We start from the raw sequence: 19913 nt of genomic DNA, 5'->3' as shown, positions 1-19913 counted from the left end.
TCTCCAAGGGCTCCGTAAGGTTGACAAACTGGAAACATCGATAGGTACAACACCTACAACCAGGGGACCACTGGGGCTCCGCATAAATTTTTACGTATTTAAAGGGCTCCGGAGCCTAAAAAGTTTGAGAACCGCTGTTCTAGTCCAATCTATAATGTACACACATTCTTGCTCTATGGTCTTTAAACTAGCTGGAAAAAAAAAGACAAAAAGTTAGCTAGATCAAAAGGAACAAGCCTTTCACAACCTTATTCCTTTAGAAAAGAAAAAAAGCAGAATATCTGCTTTCAGATAACTCTTAACTCTACACATAGGTGGTCAAATTTAAGGTAGACTTTTAAGCACCCAATTTTGTGAAGTCAAAGGTGCACATCTTCCACTGTTTAAAATAATTCAATGTAGTTCGAAATAGAGCATCCCCAGGAGGGTGGCTACAGTCGATTAAGCCAAAGAAAAGGTACCAACACCTCTTAGCATCCAGGGGAAAACCATCCTCAAGTTTCATCAAAATCTTTTCTTTACAAAAATAGATGGATTGCATGTTTAAATCATACCTACCATTAACAGTGCTGGAAGACAATTCTCAATCTGTGTCAAGTGCAGAGCCAAACAAATTTTAAAGAAGAATCTCCTCAGTCATTCTAAAGGAGGAACAGCCAAAAATAAACACAAAATAAAAAGGAGTTCATGGAACGGTCTGTGATCAGCCATGTGAGCAAAGCAATAAACATTATCCCAATGCTTTCTAGAGGCACTCAGTAACTCTCTATAAAACGTAGTCAGAAGATATAGTCAAATGCATCCATGGTAAGAACTAGAGTTCTGACTGGCATCAGCTGTTTGTCCATTTGAGTGTGTGCTAGGGTGAAAATCCTAATCTATTTCACTCAATTTCCTTACTTAGAGAATTCTTCTCAGGTTTTGAGATTTGTAAAGAACTCTAGCCTCTTAAATGCTGAGCTAGACTGATCCGACCAAAGCAACATGAGGGCCATCCTATTTGGGACAGAAGCTTTAGAACTGGGGTGGAGAACCTGAGGCCCAAAGCTTCCCGCCTCCCCCAGCATTGGGGAGCCCGTGCCGGCACTCCAGCTCCCCCCATCTTCCCATGAGGCTGGAGCACACACAATCTACCAGGCTGCACATCCCTAGGCTCTGGTGCGTGGAGAGACTGTGGGGAGTGTCCTTCTCAGAGGCCACATCAGTGAGAGGGTTTGGGGTTTTTTTTTTGGGGGGGGGGGCATGGTTGTTTTGGCTTCTCACTAGTGTGACCCCTGACTGATTTTTCTGTAGGTCAGTGGCCCCGACCTCTACTTTAGAACATGGGCAGAAAACCTCTGGCCCAAAGGCCAAACAATTCGAAGTTAGCTGCTGGTGGGGCCGCCAGATACTTTATTTACTTAAGTGTCCACAGATATAGCATCTCAGCTCCTGCTGGCCCAGCCTATGCTGCTTCCTGCACTTCCCATTGGCCAAGGACAGCAAATTGTTTACCTGAGCTTCTGCAGACTCAGGTGCAAAGTAGCCCGTAGTGCACCACCAGATAACTGGCAAACTGCAGCCAGAAGTTTCCCCATCTCTGCATTAGAGATTGAAGTCTTCCAGTTATCAGTAGTACAGATAAGCATATTACTACCCCAGTATTCTCCAGGGATGAGAGGGGAGTTCAGTTTCCATGGCTCATTAATGCAGGTCTCTGTTTTGAAGCTAGCAACATGAGATTATTGCCCAAGGGAATGGTCCTTCTGAAGTAACACCACCAACACCATCAGATTAATCACAAAAGGCCACTAAACAGTTCCCACATCTACACAAGCGATTAACTATTACTGACTTGGACTGAAATCCTGCCTGCATTTAAATCAATGGGTCCAGGATTTTACCCTTGGATTAAATACAAGACGAGATATGAAAGGCTCCATTACCCATCTGTAAACTAATCTCTGGTCAAAACTATGAAGCTTCAAAGACAAGATCCTTCCTAGAGATTAAAAAACTTTAGAATTAAGGTTCTGGTACTCAGGAAATCTGGGTTCAGTCCATGGCTCTGCTACAGACATGAAAAAGTTATTTTCCATACCCCCGGCTTATCTATAAAATAGGAATAGCCATCCTTCCCTACCACATAGGATTGTAGTGATGTTAAACACACAACAGAAATGAGGTGCTCAGATACTGCATTAATAAAAAACCATGCGCACACATTCTTGTTCTACTGTCCTTAAGTTTCCTGAAAAAAAGTGTCAGAAAACGCAGCTGGAGAAAAAGGGACAAGTCTTTCACAAACTTAATCTTTTAAGAAAAAAAAAAAGCAGAATAGCGGCTTTTACATAAATTCTTATTGAGGCATGTAAACATGGAGAGGTTGTCAAATTTAAGGTTGGCTTTTTAGCACTCGATTTTGTAAAGCTGAAGATACATGCCTCCCATTGCATGCAAGAATTCAACAGAATTCTAAACATCCACAGTAGGGTGACTACTGTCAACTTTGAGAGCGATGCATCTCTTTGCACTCTGGGTTAGGTTCCTAGTGCATACCAGGACCAAAAAACATGTAACTGGTGGTTCTGGGTATATGTCATCATTGTCCCTTAACACACTAGTTTGTTCTCTCCCAGCCCTCTCCTTCTTCCCCCCACTCCTGCTGGAGAGTAATGGCAAAAATCTTTTCACACCCATTCCCCACCCCCCCCCCCTTGGTTATCCACACAGATGCCATAGCAGCATAAGCATCATGGATCCTGTTCGTGGGGACTGGTGCTGAATCATTCATAGATTACTTGATTCTGGGTCACCGTTTCGTGCATAGCAGAGCAGCTACCTCACTGAGATCTACTGAAATCAGCCTTCAAATACAAGACTGTGTCTCTTCTCCCACAAGGTAGGCAGAGCAACTGGAGGAGGTGGGCAAGGCAGCCCTCGCCAGGGAGGGCCCGACCACCTCCCTTCTCTTCTTTCCTAATACCCAAGATGACCTGGTGGCTGCTGCAGAAGGAGGCCAGCTCTCGCAGGTGGGTCCGACTGCTGGAAAGGGGCCACCTCCTCCCTTCTGCAAGCACCCAGGTTGACCTGGTGGCCAGTTTGCTTCGGAGACCACCCGCTGCCCCCACAGCCTCACAAGCAGGGGAGGCTCAGTGAACTAGGTGTAGTAGATTGGGCGAGGCTTAATAGTCGCCTCCGGATGGTCATTGGGAGCAGGGCTTAATGGCAGCCCCCGTGAGAAGGGCTCACTGCTGTCCCTGGTCAGTGCAGTGTGGAGGCCTACTGGTGATCCCCAGGTGGCCAGTGGGGGCTTACCAGGCATCCACAGGAGTTGGGGGGACACTTTCCAAAACTTTGGGGGTGATTTGGTGCCAGGGATGCGCTTTGGACTCCTCTCTGGGCTGAATTCTACATTCTTCTTTCCCACCACAAACACTTGTGATAGTAAGCAGGAATATTGGAGGCATAAACTATACAGGACTTATTCCTCTATTTATAACATTGTGGTGACCGTGATTATGAGGTCATGCACAGGGGATTGAGATTTCAGGTAGAGATTAAGCAGCATGAAATGATGAAATCCCAGGGAACAGATCTTGTTATTTAAACTCCCTAGTGATTAAATAGAAATAAAGTATACAGAACCCTCCATCCCAAAGAGCTATTACCAGTACAGACAATTCTTTCATGTTTTGTAATCATTAAACTTATTAGGATTTCTGATTCCGTACCACTGGCTTACTCCAAGACCTTGGGCAAGTCACTGCCCCACTCTTTTAGATTTCTCCCTCTGTAAAAGAAAGGTAATAATTATAGTTAATGCTGGGAGGGGGAGCAGGGGAAAAGTATTCTTTTTTTGCCTGTGAAAAATGTTCTTAAAAGCCTGTACAAATCTGACAACATTTGTGGTCTGGCAGGACCACAGATATTGCCCAACCCCAGAGCCCTGGCAGCTGAGAGCAGGAGCCAACTGGGAGATCGGCCACAGAGAGGCTGGTGGCCAGGGGACGGACAGCCAGAAGCAGAGTCAGGCTGATGGGCCGATGGTGCAGGGAGTGGAGCCCAGCAGCTGGAGCCGGCAGCTGTGTAGGGAGCCTGAGAGCCAGTAGCCAGAAGGGGAGCCCAGCTAAGAGGCTGACAGTCCCCTAGAAGGGTTGGAGGCTGGCAGCAGAGGAGCCAAAACTGACCTCCCCTGGTCCAGCATACTCCCTCGCTCAGGACCGGTCAGGTCCCAAGGGGTATGTCTACACTTGCACCCTCTTTCGAAAGAGGGATGCAAATGCAGCTGAGTGAAATTGCAAATGAAGCACGGATTTGAATTTCCCGCGCTTCATTTGCATATTCACGTTATGGCGCTATTTCAAAATAGCGCTATTTCGAAAAAAGAAACTCTGTTTAGATGCGGTTATTTCGAAATAAACCCCTTCTTCTGAAATAACCCTTATTCCTCCTACAACGAGGTTTACCATTTATTTCGGAAGAAGGGTTTTTTCCTCAAAATAACCGCGTCTAGATAGCGTTTCGTTTTTCGAAATAGCACCATAACGCAAATATGCAAGTGAAGTGCAGGAAATTCAAATCTGTGCTTCATTTGCAATTTCACTCAGCTGCATTTGCATCCCTCTCTCGAAAGAGGGTGCAAGTGTAGACATACCCAAGAGTGCCAGACTAGGGAGGTCCAACCTGTAACTGGAATCAAATAATACATAAGATTACAGGGTAAATGTTATTAAAAAGGAAATTTGTAAGCAAGGCAAATGGTTCACAGAAAAGATAGGAAAGCCCAACAAACCTTTGGAACAGGAAAAAAAAATCATCACAGGTCATTACAATAGAGTGATGTTTAAAGTTCGAGATGAAAGGTGCATTAGATCTTCTTGTCCCTTAGCACAGGTTTTGTCCATAGCTGTTTTAAGTGCCAAAACCATTGGGTTTTTAATACCATTAGCCCTACAAAGCCAGTGCAGGATGGAGCACTCTGTATTTTTAATGTACAAGCCAGAATGAAATCCAATCAATTGAGGTCTGATTGAAGAATCTTTCTGACCAGCATGTTATAGGAGGCAGAAAAAGAAAGTTTGATTTTCAGATAAAGTTAGAAAGAGTAATAGAATCCTTTGAATTCTCAGTATTCACATGCAAGAAAAAAAAAAAAAACCCTTAAGACAAAGCATGGAAAAATGTTGAGGAGAGAACATCCTTTAAAATTCTGAACACATTTTTTAAAAAGGCAGATGATACCGGGCTCTTACAAAGCATTAGCGCATCTCAATATTTTTGGAAGAAATGCTTTGCTCACGTGCTCTTAAATGCTTGCCATGTCCATTTCCTGAAGGTTTAACGTCATGTTTGTCGTTAGGAAGGGAAGTTTTAGAAGTAAGGAAATTAAAGCTAATGACCAAAAGGATACAGTCAACTTAGAAATCAGGCAAAGTTCGCAAATACAACTAAATGCTCAGTCATATGGATCTAAAAGAGCTATTTGACTGAATTAAAACACAGCAGAGCACAGAACTTAAGTGACCAGACATTTGGTTTCTCCTATTTCCAAAATGCCCACCGGCAGAACTGCCTCTACTGGAGATTAGGGATGTTAGTGTGTAATTGAATAGTCGTGTAACCACATGAAATCTGATAGAGGCAGTGGGGCAGGGGCGAAGAGGAGGCACCGCAAAAACTGGTGCTGAGGGGAACCAGCTTTTAGGCTGGCTCTCGCCTGCCTCCCTCACTGCCTCTGAGGGAGGCAGCAAAGGGAGGGGGGTCTGCAGAACCAGCAAATGCAGAGAGCCTGCTTGAAAGCCAGCTCTCCATATGTATCAGCTCCCATCTGCCCCCTCACCCTCCGCAATGCTGCCTCAGAGCAACAGCGCATGGTGGGGGTGGGGAGGTACATCCAGTGCTTGTGGCGAACTGGCTTTTAAGCCAGCTCCTCACGGGAACTAGCTTCCGTCCCCCCCTTTGTTGCCTCTGATACAGATGCAGTTCGGAGGGGAGGGATACGTGTAGTCGGTAAGATTAACAGATAAGCCAAGACTTATTGGTTAATCATGTAGTTATCTACACGTTGACATCCCTACTGGGGACTTCTAATTATGTCTTTAAAAGTCTGAGGGACAAAAGGCTCAGCATTGTCAGTTCTCAACAAAACCAATGAATCGTAGAACACTAAAACTGGAAGGGACCTCAACAGGTCATCTAGTGCAGTTCCTTGCCCTCATGTACCATCCCTGATAGATGTCTGTCTAACCTGCTCTTAAATATCTCCAGACAGAGAGATTCCACAGCTTTCCTAGGCAAATTATGACAGTGTTTAACCACCCTCACAGTTAAGAAGTTTTTCCTAATGTCCAACCTAAACCTGCAGTTTAAGCCCATTGCTTCTTGTCCTATCCTCAGGGACTAAGAATAATTTTTCTCCCTAGAGCCAAGGATAGCTAGTATCATTCAAAAGTGAACTCAGAGCTAGTAGTAAACAGAGGCAAAAACAGCACTAGAGACATCTGAATACAGGTAGTCATACAAAAACGTTCCCTGGTCTATCAAAATTTCTTGATTTGGCACACACTTCCTATATGAGTCTGGATAAGTCACTGTCTTTGTGCCTTGGCTCCTGTGACAGGCCTGCCGAGGCCCGCACTGAGCCCGGTGAGACTCCCCCGCTCGCCCAGCACAGGGACGGAGTGGCACTGCACCAGAAAGCAGCGGCTGGTGCGCTGGGCCTATTAAGGCCAACACAGAGGCTGGCAGGGCTCCAGCAGCCCAGCCGGAGAGAAGGCAGGGCCAAGTGGGGCTGGGGAAAGGTGGCTGTCAGCCACTGGTGCTGCGCTTCTGGCAGCCTACCACAGCCCATAGGGGCGGAGCTCCAACCCCTGGACACAGCGTCCCAGGGCGCAGGAATGCCAAGGGGGCAGGGCAATGCACCGTGACGGCCCTTGGCGGGCCGGTTGAAAAAGCCCCGAGGAGGGGCGGCTCGTGGCACAGGAGTAGCCGGGCACCTGGGGTGGGACGCTTTACCCCACCCAGATGGAGGAACCTATAGAGCCTTCCTGGAGGCCAGAGCAGCGAGACGGGGATCCGAGAGGGCGACGGAGTGGTAAGCTCGAAGGGCTCATCCAGAAGGACTGACTCAAGGGGAGGGGATAGGAAGCAGCCCGGGGCAGAGCGCTTCTGGTGCCCGTGGGTTGACACGCTTCGGGGTGGAACCCTGTCAGCCAGGTAAGGGTTCATCACCCTGAATGCTTAGGGCCCTGGGCTGGGACCCAGTGGAGAGGGAGGGCCCAGGACCCTTAAATCCCCTTCTCCCACACTCAGTACTCCAGAGGTACTCGGCGCAATCGTCTGACCAGCCTCAGGAGTAAAGCATGCTACTGTGAGCCCCTAAGCAGGGGCAGGATCTAGGGCTGAGGGACTCCACGGATTCCCCTTTTCTCCCCTCCCCCTGCCCGAGACCTTTGGGGACAGTGGGCTCACTGGGCCCCATCCTCCACCCGGAGGGGGGAGCTTGCGCCCATAAACCCGCCACATGTCCCCAACTGTAAAATAGACACAATAGCACTGATCTACCTCACTCAGGATGTAAGAGCATAACTGTTTAAATGGTTAATGAATAAGCATCAGCTTATCAGTTTCCTTTAGTTACAGGAACTCTGAGGTATAAAGCTTATAAGTGCAGAGCCTGCAGGACACCTGCCAGCCCCACTCCTGGGGAGCCAGCTGCCACTCTCCACTGCTGGGTCTGTATTTCTCTTTGGGCCACCCAAACCATTTTCTTTCCCTTGTCAGCATCATCTTCTAAATCTTAGTGAGGTGCTAGTCATCCTTAGCTAGGATATTGTATATTCGAGGGTGCATGTGTAACCCATGCACTTAATAGGGAGCTATCCCTTTAAGAGACCCCTGTGGGGGGAGGTAGGAGTGAGTTGCTGGGCTCATTTAGCACTCCACCCAGAAGCTTCTCCTGATCATCTGACAGATGATTAGCACTCGATCAGAAAGATTACAAGAACGTTATAAACAACAGTACAGTGAGGCCAATAAGATAGTTAAGAGAATGGTACGTGCTGATCGCCGTGCTTTTGTCGACGACCTCGCAAAAGAGGCAGAAAGTGCTGCGGCTCGAGGAGAACAAGGACAACTGTATAGAATTACTAAGCAAGTGTGTGGTAAGTACCATTCCATAGTCAGCCCACCCATTAAGGATAAGCAAGGAAAATTGCTCACAACACAAGCGGAACAAGACGCACGCTGGGCTGAACACTTCAAAGAAATACTTAACAGAGAATCATCAGAAGAAGGTGTTAATATATGTGGAAGGGAGACAGATTTAGATATTAACATCGATCTGCCTACCAAAGAAGAAATTATATCAGCAATCAAGAAACTGAAGAACAACAAAATCCCAGGAAAGGACAACTTGAATGCAGAACTTTTCAAAATAGACCCAGAGACAGCAGCTGGAATACTGGAACCACTTTTCAGAACAGTTTGGACAGAAGCCTGCGTACCGGAGGATTGGACTAAAGGGGTGATTATCAAGATCCCAAAGAAGGGCACACTCAGCGATTGTAACAACTGGCGCGGAATTACCCTTCTGTCAATACCCAGCAAGATCCTCGCTAAAATCATCATAGGTAGAATATCAACAGCAGTTAATGAAACGCTGAGGAAGGAGCAGGCAGGTTTTAGAAAAGGTAGGCGTTGTATACAACAGATCTTTGCTCTGCGTAACATCATAGAACAGAGTGTAGAATGGCAACGACAACTTCACGTGAACTTTGTAGACTTTGAAAAGGCTTTCGATAGTGTCGACAGAGACAGATTATGGCAGATTTTGAGGGCCTATGGAATACCATATCATATGGTGAAGCTCATTAGGAGCTTCTACAAAAATTATAGCTGTTGTATTGGAGGAAGTGATATATGGTTTGAAGTCAAGACCGGAGTTCGTCAAGGTTACGTAATGTCGCCACTGCTCTTCAATCTTGTTATCGACTAGGTGATGCGACGTACGACTGAGGAGGAGCATACCGGCATTAGATGGACGCTTTTCTCTACACTTGAAGATCTGGGATTTTGCCGATGACTTGGCACTTCTCTCTCACACTCATCGGCATATGCAAGATAAAACAGATAAATTAAATAAGTATAGCTCACAAGTTGGCCTTAAGATAAACCAGAAGAAGTCAGAAGTCATGACTCTGAACACTATAACACAAACCCCCATCAAAATCAATAACAACGATCTTCCCTTTACTGATAGATTTGTATATTTGGGTAGTATCATCACCCCAGATGGTGGAAGTAAGCAAGACATTCAGAATAGACTGAGTAAAGCACAAAATGCCTTTATCAGTATGAATAACGTCTGGAAATCCTCAAAGTACAGCGTGTGCACTAAACTGAAACTATACAACAGCTGTGTTCTCCCAGTGCTTCTCTATGGAGCAGAATGTTGGCGCATGATACAATGAGACCTTACTAAATTGTCTACATTCCATACCAATAATCTTAGAAGAATAATCAGGATATATTGGCCAAATAAAATTTCCAACGAAGACCTACTGTCTCAGTGTAAACAAGACGACATGGCCACTATAATTATGAAAAGACGCTGGCGATGGATAGGTCATGTGTTACGAAGAGAAGACGGATCTATTATGAAAATTGCACTCCACTGGAAACCAGATGGGAAGAGAAAGAGAGAAAGACCAAAAACAACCTGGCGCCGAATGGTAGAACAAGAATTAAAAGACCATCATCACACTTGGGGAACAATAGGCGCTTTGGCCTGCGACCGACAGAAGTGGAAGGACTTTGTTGCTGCCCTATGCGCCACTGGCGTAACGGGCAGTAAGTAAGCAAGCCAGAAGCTTCTGGAGGTGGGTCCAATAGTTTGGGGTCAGACTTCATGAGCAAGCAGGGTAGCTGCTTTTCTAAGGCCTGTGAGAGCTGGAGGAAGCTAACCCAGGAGCAGAGAACTGGCTGCTGTTCCTCACTCTGCAGCACTTAGCAGCAGGTAGTGGTGTTGTTAACCTTCTACTGGGGATCACGGGCAATGCTACTTAGAGCTAGGAGAACCTGGGAGGGGAAATAACTTGTGTTAAATGTTTGCTTTAAATGTTTTGATTTTAGTCAGACTGTTCTAGTTCATTTTCACAGTCTATGTGATTTCTCCAGCTCTTCTGTAAATGTAACAGTGGGGAAGAGAGTCATTTCTATTTTGTTGTTCTCAGGTTTTTTTGTATTGTCTTGTAATAGGGTTTCTTTAAGTCTGTTCATTTGTGAACTAACTGACTAGTTAATCAGTGAGCTGCCTACCTAGCAGCAACAGCAGAGGAAGAATCTGCCTCAACTCCAGCTGAGGATTCCCTACAAGCAGAGAGAGAGAGACTTCAGAGTCAGCACATTGTGCAGAGTTGATATCAGAGGCACAAACTGAGACTTTGGCGAATCAAATCTAAGCTCTTGGAATCTCTCAGTCTTTTCCTACTATGTTTGTGTGGACTGAACTGTTCACATTTCACTTTTAGTTTTCTCTTTACTTATGTTTAGTGTAATTATAGATATTTGTGGATTGTAAAATAGTTGTGTTCTGTTGTAAGAGTTAGAATATTTGTTTCTTCATAAAATGTTATAAAGTTATTTTTTAATTTAAATCCATTATTTTAGTTTCTTTTGGAACTTGAATGTAAGGAGGCTAACACTGGGCAATCCTTGCTGAAATTCCTAACAAACTAAACTCTGGGTCTCCAGTACTGCAGTGGAAGTGGGGGTTTCTTTAGACACTGGAGAAGGGCAGTGAAGTCTAGCCCACTCAAGGTACACACATGGCCCCACAGTGTGCTAATATCTTTATGGCTGACCTAGAACAATGTTTCCTCAACTCCCGTCCCTTTTTACCCCTTCTCTACTTATGCTACATCGATGACATCTTTATGATCTGGATGCATGGCTGAGGATTCCCTACAACCAAGTAGAGAGAGACACTTTCCACAGAGATTTTAACAACCTACACCCCAGCATCAATCTCAGCCTGGACCATTCTACACGACAGATCCATTTCCTGGACACCACAGGACAAATCAGCAATGGAAAATTAGACACCACTCTTTACAGAAAACCCACTTACTCATACAGTTACCTACATGCTTTCAGATCCCATCCAGAACACACCATACGATCCATCATCTATAGCCAAGCCCTTCGATACAACCGCATCTGCTCTAATCCCACTGACAGAGACCAGAAACTTCAGGATCTCTACCAAGCATTTATAAACCTCAACTACCCACACGGAGAAATAAAAAAGCAAATTGAAAGAGCCAGACGAATACCTAGAAACCATCTACTTCAAGACAGACCCAAGAAAACCAACAATAGAACACCACTTGTCATCACCTACAACCCCCAACTTAAACCTGTCCAACACATTATCAATAAACTACAGCCTATACTGAAACAAGATACCATACTCCAAGAGGCTCTGGGAGACAGACCCATAGTCTCCTATAGACAACCACCTAACCTCAAGATGATTCTTACCAACAACCACAGGACATACCACACTAATACCAACCCTGGTGCCTTCCCTTGCAACAAACCCTGTTGCCAGCTTTGTCCACATATTCACTCTGCTGATACCATTATTGGACCTAACCAAGTGAGTTATAAGGTCAAGAATACATATTCCTGCGCATCCAGAAATATAATTTATGCTATCATGTGCCAAAAGTGTCCGTCTGCTACGTATATTGGACAAACGTCTCAGACACTTCGCCAAAGGATCAATGCCCACAAAACAGATATTAGACAGGATCACAAAGAAAAAACAGTTTCTTGCCATTTCAACCAGAAAGAACGTTGTCTCAACGACTTGATTACCTGCATCCTGCTTCAAAAGCCTTAAGACTACACTTGAAAGAATCCTCTGAACTGTCATTCATGATTAAATTCGACACTTTACACCTAAGTTTGAATAAAGTCTCTAATTATCTTACCCATTACAAAGATAGCTTCCCCAATTATCACCTCTAATATCATTAGCTCACAGACATTTACCTCCCCCCCCCCCCCCATCCTCCTTCTGTTCTGAAATGTGATTTGTCCTTTTCATATGTGTTTTTTTTTAATTGTATCCTTTGGTATATATGGTTGTGACAATTTTCTTCCACTATTTGATCTGAGGAAGTGGGTCTGGCCCAGGAAAGTTCATCACCTAATAAACCATCTTGTTAGTCTTTAAAGTGCTACATAGTCCTGTTTTTTGTTTCAAGGTTACACGTGTTAATTTACACACTATCCTGTAGATTAGCTTTTTCATGCAGGAATTTCAGCTGAGAAATGTTAGTTATGTGACATGCACTTTCCTTGCTTTAAGGAGGCATGCTCTAAGCAGAATCCTGTCCTGTATTCTATGCTGATAGGAGAAAGCTCACTCCCCTTGTTCTCTTAGCTAAATTGTGCAGCAGCAGGGTAGAATACTTTATCCAGTCAGTAATAGAGCTCTAGCAGGGTGTCTATCAATTTGTTGCCCAAAAGCAATGCAATATTCTGAGAGAAGTCCTGGAAAGTCACAAGGCAGCTAGCAACAGGCACACAGTACCGGGAACAATGTGGTTCCTCTTTAAAAGAAAAATTGCATGCTCCCCACTACTCAATTGCCTTCTGGTCCTGCACTGTGCCATTAGCACGGCTTCTCTCCAGCCTGAATTAGCAGGGAAAAGCCAGGATTTATCTGTCTCTGCTAGAGTTTTTGAAGTTTGAACATGACAGTTTGTTACCTGAACCAATTTTCATGATGTATGATCTTACAGCTTCTCTCAATTCACACAGAAGTCAAGGGGAGAAAGAGGCATCTAGCACCTTGCAGGATGGTGCCTTTAGTTTCTGGGGGACAGAAGCCCACCAGTATGAAATCATGGCCACTGTTTAGGAAGGGCTGCACTGAACTTTAAAAGGAGCCACTCACCCATCTGTAATGCTCATTTCTGCTAATTAGTCATTTTGAAAACAGCTCAGTTGAATGTGTAAGAGTAATTCCAAGCTTCATGCTGCCAGGATTTACAAGCTGCCTGTTCTGGGTAATTATACAGCATTGGAAGTCTCCCCACTAGAGCTTTTGAAAACATCCATTTTATTTCCTCTCACCAAACCAATGGGAAGAAACCCAAAAACCCTATCCACAAACCCCTTCCTATTTCCTAATCCAAAAAAACTAAATGCTTGCCCTGAAAACCATGTTTGTTTGTGTGATGAATACTGGCCAGGGGGAATGACCTGGCATACTCAATACCACTTTCAGCATTTTTGTTGAAGTGGCAGAGGATGTGTGCGCCAAACATAGCTAATGGAAACCTGAAACTGCACTCAGGTGCCAGGACAGAAACTGTGAATGACAAAGCAGATTCAGCAATAACAGGAAAACTGAGCAGTTAAGGAATTTACCCACACTTTGGTTTTTAATGTCTAATGCTGGAGCTGTCTTTTCTGTGTAGAAAAGATGTGGCATGGACAACAGTAATGCTAACTTCTTCACAGTCTATCATCGTGGTATCTAACTGCCTCACATGTAGTTCACTCTCCATTGCTAGCAAGATCTTGGCCACTCATCCACATCACACAATCATAACAATTATCAGACCACAAGAAACAAGCCTGCACCACCAATTCACTCCACACCAGGGGTTCTCAACAAGGGGTTAAAAGGACATATCTCCCAGTTACCTAGTCTGCTGTGAAGGCTGTACTCATAAGTGTGCCGTGAAAAGTGACATTAACAAACATACAAAGACCACTTTTGAGTGTGTGAAAGTTTAAGGATGATGCTTACGAGTTCCAATTAACCATTAGGGGCTGAAGCAGCTCCTTGCCCACCACTGGCATGTGGCATGGCTTGCAGAATGGCCTGGTTCTAAAGGAAGCCCCACAGAAGTAAGGATGGCAATAGGATGCTAAGTCTACTGTAAAAAGTGATAGACAAATGCCACTTTATAAGAGAGGAGGCCCAAAGGCTTGCTGTTTGAAAGGAATCATCACTATAAGAAGTTTGATAATCACTACTCTACATTAAATATACCACCTTAAGATAGGAACAGCTTTCAAATATCGTGATGAAGTTGAGCTGACAACCTAGAGGTGAAAGACTCCATAACCTATTCCACAACACTTCAACCATGCAATATTCTGGATACCTGCAGCACATGTGTTCATGCAGATGAATACCAGTTGGAACAGAACAAGAAGGTGCATGCACAGTCATCTGCCCAAATGCTATAAGAGTAGTCTAATCCCAATAAAAAGGGGTGGTCAGAGGAAGAAGGATGCAACGCTTGTCTACTGAGACACAACCTCTCTATATCTAGAAAGAGAAATGAATACACTAGTCTAATACGGAGGCAGCAACAGGGTCTTCAGAAACCATACACCTGTATCCAGACTTCATGTGTGAAACACTACCTTTCCCTGCTCCAAGTCCAATATGGAAAGGTCGATCCAAGGTATTGGTGTCTTGCACCTCACTGATGCCCCAAACCCTATATCCCTTGCCAGGCTGTGGACACATTGGGGAGTCTCAAGCAGGGTGCCTGTCTCCCCCACCATAAGCTGCTGAGAAGAGCAGCTGCTGCAAGACTCTGAACAACTGAGAGCCTGGGAGAGGGGAGAGGCTTCACAAGCTGCCCCCACCCCCAGCATAATCCCATTGGCTGGAAACTGGCCAATAGGAGCTGCCTGTTATCAACAGGCAGCTTGTGAAATGCTCCCCTCCCCTTAGGCTCCTCTCTTCAAAGACCACATGGCCCCTGTAGCCAGTACAGAGGCAAGGCGGGCGGGGAATGTATCTGAGAAACCTACTTGACTCCTGGCTAGTAGCCAAGTCTTCTGGCCAGCTCCTGCCTCTGCCCCCACATAACCCAAACCCTCTGTCCTCCTTCCTGCACCCATGTCCCCTCCCAGGTCCTGCACTCCAAACCCCAGCCCCAGGTCACAACCCAAACCTTCTGCTCCCCCTGTGACAGGGTGTGCATATCCCACACTGAATCAGTTGGGGTTAAAACCCTGTGAGCAGAGAAGTCCTACCCTTTCACCCAGCCTGGGCATGCTCCAAATGCTTTGGACAGCATAAAAGGTCAGTCTGGGCTGGCCACCAAAGGAGAAGGACCTTCACCAGGAGCTCCAGAACCACACCAGCCAGAGACTCAGGAGACTGCCATGAGTAACTAGGACCAGAGAAGCTCCAGGGAGAAGAGGTTGCAGGGGAACCACAGGGTCCAGAGACTACCTGGAATGGTCCTGCCCAGCATTGGTAGGAAGTGACCCAGGGAGGGAGTCAGAGTGGTATCTCCCACACAGGTGAGCTCAGTGTGTTTCAGTGTGACTCTCCGCTGAGCAAGTGACAGAACGCTCTGCCACTCACCAGGTCCTAACCCAGGGCCCCTGTGGACTTGGGTGGGCCTGGGTCCCCCTACTGGGGTGGTTGCCTCCTCCCCCCAAATTTATTAACTCTGCCCTGAGTTAAAGGGCTACTCCATATTGACTTTGGCTGTGAGGCTATGCTTACCCTGAGTTAAAGGTCCATTCCCCTTTACTGACTGGCAGTTAGACCACATTGCCCTGTATGAAAGGGCCACTCCCTATTGACTAACTAGTAGACCACACTGCCCTGAACAAAGGGACATTCCCCTTTGATTCTAGCTGGTAGGCCGTGCTGCCCCGAGTGAAGGGCTCCCCCATCAACTCTAGCAGTTAGGCTGGACTGCCCTGAGATAAGGGTTAACCTTATTGACTTTAGCACCCCAGACCAAGGGTTGTTGTTTACAGACTAAAACAACCCAGCAACAGACTAGGTGGCATCCACACACCTGGGTCCCCTCAACCCCAGAGATGGAGCATGCATATGCCCCTCCTCCTGCACTCATATCCCTCTGAGACCCTGCACCACAGTCTTCTACCCCAGGTCACAACTGCCTCCTTCACCCAAACTCCCTTCCAGACCCCACACCCTCTCCTGCACCCCAATCTCTTACTGCGAGCTCCCTTCTGCCCTCAACCTCCATCCCAGACGCTACATCTCCTCTAATAATATCATGGAAGAGTGCCCCCCCATAAAAAATTATTGCCCACCCCTGCCTTACACTGTAAGTGGGCCCTGAGCAGCACTCTTCATATTATTTGTGCCTATTCACTTAAGATGTCATCAAGTACCAAGGCAGCCTTAACACGGTGGCTCCCAACTGTCTCTTTCCCCATCAACCCTTGTGGTACCTCATGCTCACATAGTGGAATCCACCCAAACCTACCCACATTAGGGCTTAAATTAGTTTTAAACACAATTGATTAAATAGGAATTGTTTGGACTAAGCACCAGCTAGACCAGTATCCTTCATGTCAGTGACTAGTACCAGCAGCCTCAGTCAGGGTAAGGTGTAAGAAGCCTTGCCATAAGCAGTTTAGAATAACCTGCTGCCAGGAAAAGTTTCTTCTAGGTTCCATTAGTGATTTGATTTGTGCCCAGAAACAAGAAATGCACTGGCAATCAAATGTGGTGGCAAATATCTGGCTATCTTGTATAGATGGTTAAGACTACCAACTCAGTCCAGAAACCATGCTATGGGTTTGCTGAGGGTTAGCCCCTAACAATTATCTTCCTAAGCAAACAAAATATATCCCTTGCCACATAATACACACTGGGCTGGAAAACAGATCAAGTACATCAGCTGGTAAAAACATACTTGACCACTATTACTGAGCCCAGATGCAACTAGCAGGGCTCTTTTCCACTGTAGATGAAACCTCAGTAATTATTTCGTTTCTCATAGTTGTATATCACATCCTGTGTTCTGACTGATGAACAAATTGTGTGTTAACCAACCAGGAAATGACTGTTTTTTCCAATTCAGCCTGTCAACTCTCCACAGGCTATACAAACTGTTCCTTATAGTTCTGGAAAGTGTTGAATAGTGTGTGTGGTTTTTGGGGGGTTTTGCGCCTGTTTTGTCTTTTTTAGAATTAGCCTGTTTCATTAGTTAAAGGCTTTATAAATGACTTGGCTTTTCTCAGTTTAATTGCTTGAGACTTACCCAGTTGTTTTATGTGGTTGGGCAGGAAAGTTATTCTTCTAGAGAGGGGCAAGACTTCAAGTTCTGTTTCTTCAAAAACTTCCTCACACATGTGATAAGGGGATACTCCTGTTTTTGGCTATCTACCTGGGACATCTAGATAAGATGGCCTAGCATGTGTGTGAATGTCAGCTTTCAGAAACCACAAAAATGACAGCACAGCGCTCTCAGCCCTTCATATCTTTGTGGTAAACTGAGTACAATGTAGATCACACTGTTTCAAACAAGACCTTATAAATCATTGACCTCCGCTTATGGTTCACTGTTAAAATCCCATGGCTCTTTTGGCCACAATAAGCATTTGGTCTTTGCACAATGGTAAATTCTGCCCAAAGTGTTAGCTGGTTTCTCCTCTATGGCTCACACAAGAGCTCCCCACACAGGAATATAAAGAAGAGGTAGTCAGAAAGCAGCTACATGGTCCCTACATCATGGAAGATGCTTGCTAATGGCAACAGGTGGCTCATTACTCTCAAAGCAGGGTAACATTCACAGGACAATTCATGTTTTAATTTACTGCTCAGAGAAGCAACTTACCTACTCTCTCAAGACTGACAAATTAGTGAGAAGCTATATCTGTACCTGGGACAAAAGAAAAAGACAATGCCAGCACAGACTGTGCTGGTAATGCCAGGGTAAAGAGAAGCACAAATTGGTCAACTTGATTTCCACAGATCCTCTCTAGGGCTCAAGAAAGAGGCACACAGCACACATTTTCCCTCATACTCCTCTTTCAGTTGCTACCATGCAATGGAGAGGCAGTGGCAATTGATCCTGGCCAGAATATTTGAAGCACTGCAATGTTTTGGAAGGTTAGCAATTTTTTTCCCCTCATCTTTCATCTCCCTGCTGAAAGGGAGATCTCTTCAGATATCAACACCTGTGCACAGAAGGAGAGACATCAGATTGTGGCCTTTCTTCCAATATAATGCCACGTTCTCTCCTCAACAAAAGTGTGGTAAGATTTAAAGCATGTTACTAAATGCTGAATTCTGAGCAGGAAGTAGAACAGGGATGGCCAACCCGTTAGAGAAGAGGAGCCAAAATAACTGTGGGATAGAATGCAAAGAGCCACATATTATATATTTATTTTTATCTCTCTACCTATAGATACAATACACAAAGTAGAGATGAAAAAACACCACGACAGGACATTTTGGACAAAAACTAAAAGTCTAGTCACTTAAATTCACAGCAGCTTCGTCTATACTGCAGGGTTTTTGCAGAAGCAGCCTTTTGTGCAAGAGTTTTTGCGCAAAAACTTCTTGTGCTAAAGTGTGTCTAGATCTCAAAGTGTATCGCAAAGCGATGTGCTTTTGTGCAAGAGTGCATCCACACTGCATGGACTTTTGCGCAAGAAAGCTCTGATGGCCATTCACAAAATGGCGATCAGAGCACCTGGGCTTTTTCCATAGGTGTTTCTTGTGCAAGAAACCACTGCAGAGCATCTACACCTGCCTCTCTGTGCAAGAGCTGTAGTGCAAAAAAGTTATTTCTAGTGGGGAGAGGAATAACTTTACTGGAAACAGACCTCCATTCTGTTGATTTTGCTTGCGCAAAAGCACGCTTGAGGTGTGGACACTATGCCGGTTTTTGCGCAAAAACCTTGTAGTGTAGATGTAGCCAGCCAGTCCATAGATCTTCAGAGAACTTGACAAGGAACAAACATCAAATAAAAAAAACCAACCACTTTAAAAAAAAAAAAAAAAAAAACAGGCCTGACTAATTCATAGCTTGGCCAGTCTTCACAGATGGGTTTCATTGGTTACCATTCAGATACCCATCTAATAACACATTTGTGAGTGATATATTCATTCCAGAGATTTTTCCCTTCCCTAACATAAATAAAAACAGGCATTTTGCAATCTGATTAAGATTAACCACAGCTCCCTTTATTCAGCTCAAGTCTACTCCTAGGAGAAAATCCTGAGGATTATCCATGCTTGCCAGTTTAATATTCATCATCAGTCTCAAGATATACTGTATTGATGTCTTCTGGAAAAGTGACAACAACATTTAGGAGGGTGCAGCTACAGGCAACCCAAAGTAGTAGACACAGATGTATCAGGTACAGGAATGAGGACAGAACACTAGTGGCGGTGGTTCTGAGACTAACGACACATCTAAACCACAGTGATACTGTTACTCAGACTGTAAGGCCACAAAGGACCACAGTCTTCTAGTCTGAACCTGCTGTTTAACAGGTCATAAAACTTGCTCAAAATTATGTCTGAATTAGATGCTTTATAAAGACACCCAAAATTCATTTAAGAAACTGCCAGCAAAGAAAAATCCACATTCCTATACATACACTGAGGCCTAAATTGTACGCTTAAATCCACTGTTAGGATACCTAAAAATAGAGGACTTGTTTTCAAAGGTGATGAGCTTCCACGACACTCAATGAAGTCTTGAAGAGTTGCATTTGTTTAAGACCTCTGAAAAAGGTGAAAAAAAAATATTCAAGCAATTTGTGTATAGGTGCCAAAATACGGGTTTGAGTGGGACTATAAATGTTACAGGTGTGTTGTAAGCAAAACTCGTGAAGTCATTCTGCCGCTCTACTCTGCACTAGTTAGGCCTCAGCTGGGGTACTGTGTCCAGTTCTGGGCGCCACATTTCAAGAAAGATGTGGAGAAATTGGAAAGGGTACAGAGAAGAGCAACAAGAATGATTAAAGGTTTAGAGAACATGACCTATGAAGCCAGGCTTCATGAACTGGGCTTGTTTAGTTTGGAAAAAAGAAGATTAAGGGGGGACATGATAGCGGTTTTCAAATATCTAAAAGGGTGTCACAAGGAGGAAGGAGAAAATTTG

At 44.9% G+C, this 19913-nt stretch overlaps 1 protein-coding gene across 7 annotated transcripts in view; it reads right to left on the bottom strand.

Moving 5' to 3' along the window:
- PTPRA (protein tyrosine phosphatase receptor type A) overlaps positions 1 to 19913 on the bottom strand; it is a 251571-nt gene that overhangs the window by 212797 nt on the left and 18861 nt on the right. For 2 of the 7 annotated variants that reach the window (XM_075930990.1, XM_075930993.1), the window contains exon 2: positions 559 to 641. The exons of 4 other annotated variants lie outside the window; for them this stretch is intronic. In XM_075930990.1, coding sequence (XP_075787105.1) covers positions 559 to 561 — 3 coding nt within the window. In that variant the 5' untranslated portion in view covers positions 562 to 641. Of the gene's footprint in view, positions 1 to 558; positions 642 to 9009; positions 9032 to 19913 lie in introns of those variants that run through there. One more of the 7 variants, XM_075930989.1, reaches the window with a different exon arrangement.

The sequence above is a fragment of the Pelodiscus sinensis genome, chromosome 5 (genome assembly GCF_049634645.1).
Source record: "Pelodiscus sinensis isolate JC-2024 chromosome 5, ASM4963464v1, whole genome shotgun sequence".
Taxonomy (NCBI): domain Eukaryota; kingdom Metazoa; phylum Chordata; order Testudines; family Trionychidae; genus Pelodiscus; species Pelodiscus sinensis.
Note: the sequence above shows the minus strand (reverse complement) of the source record. Positions and strands in the feature narration are given on the sequence as shown.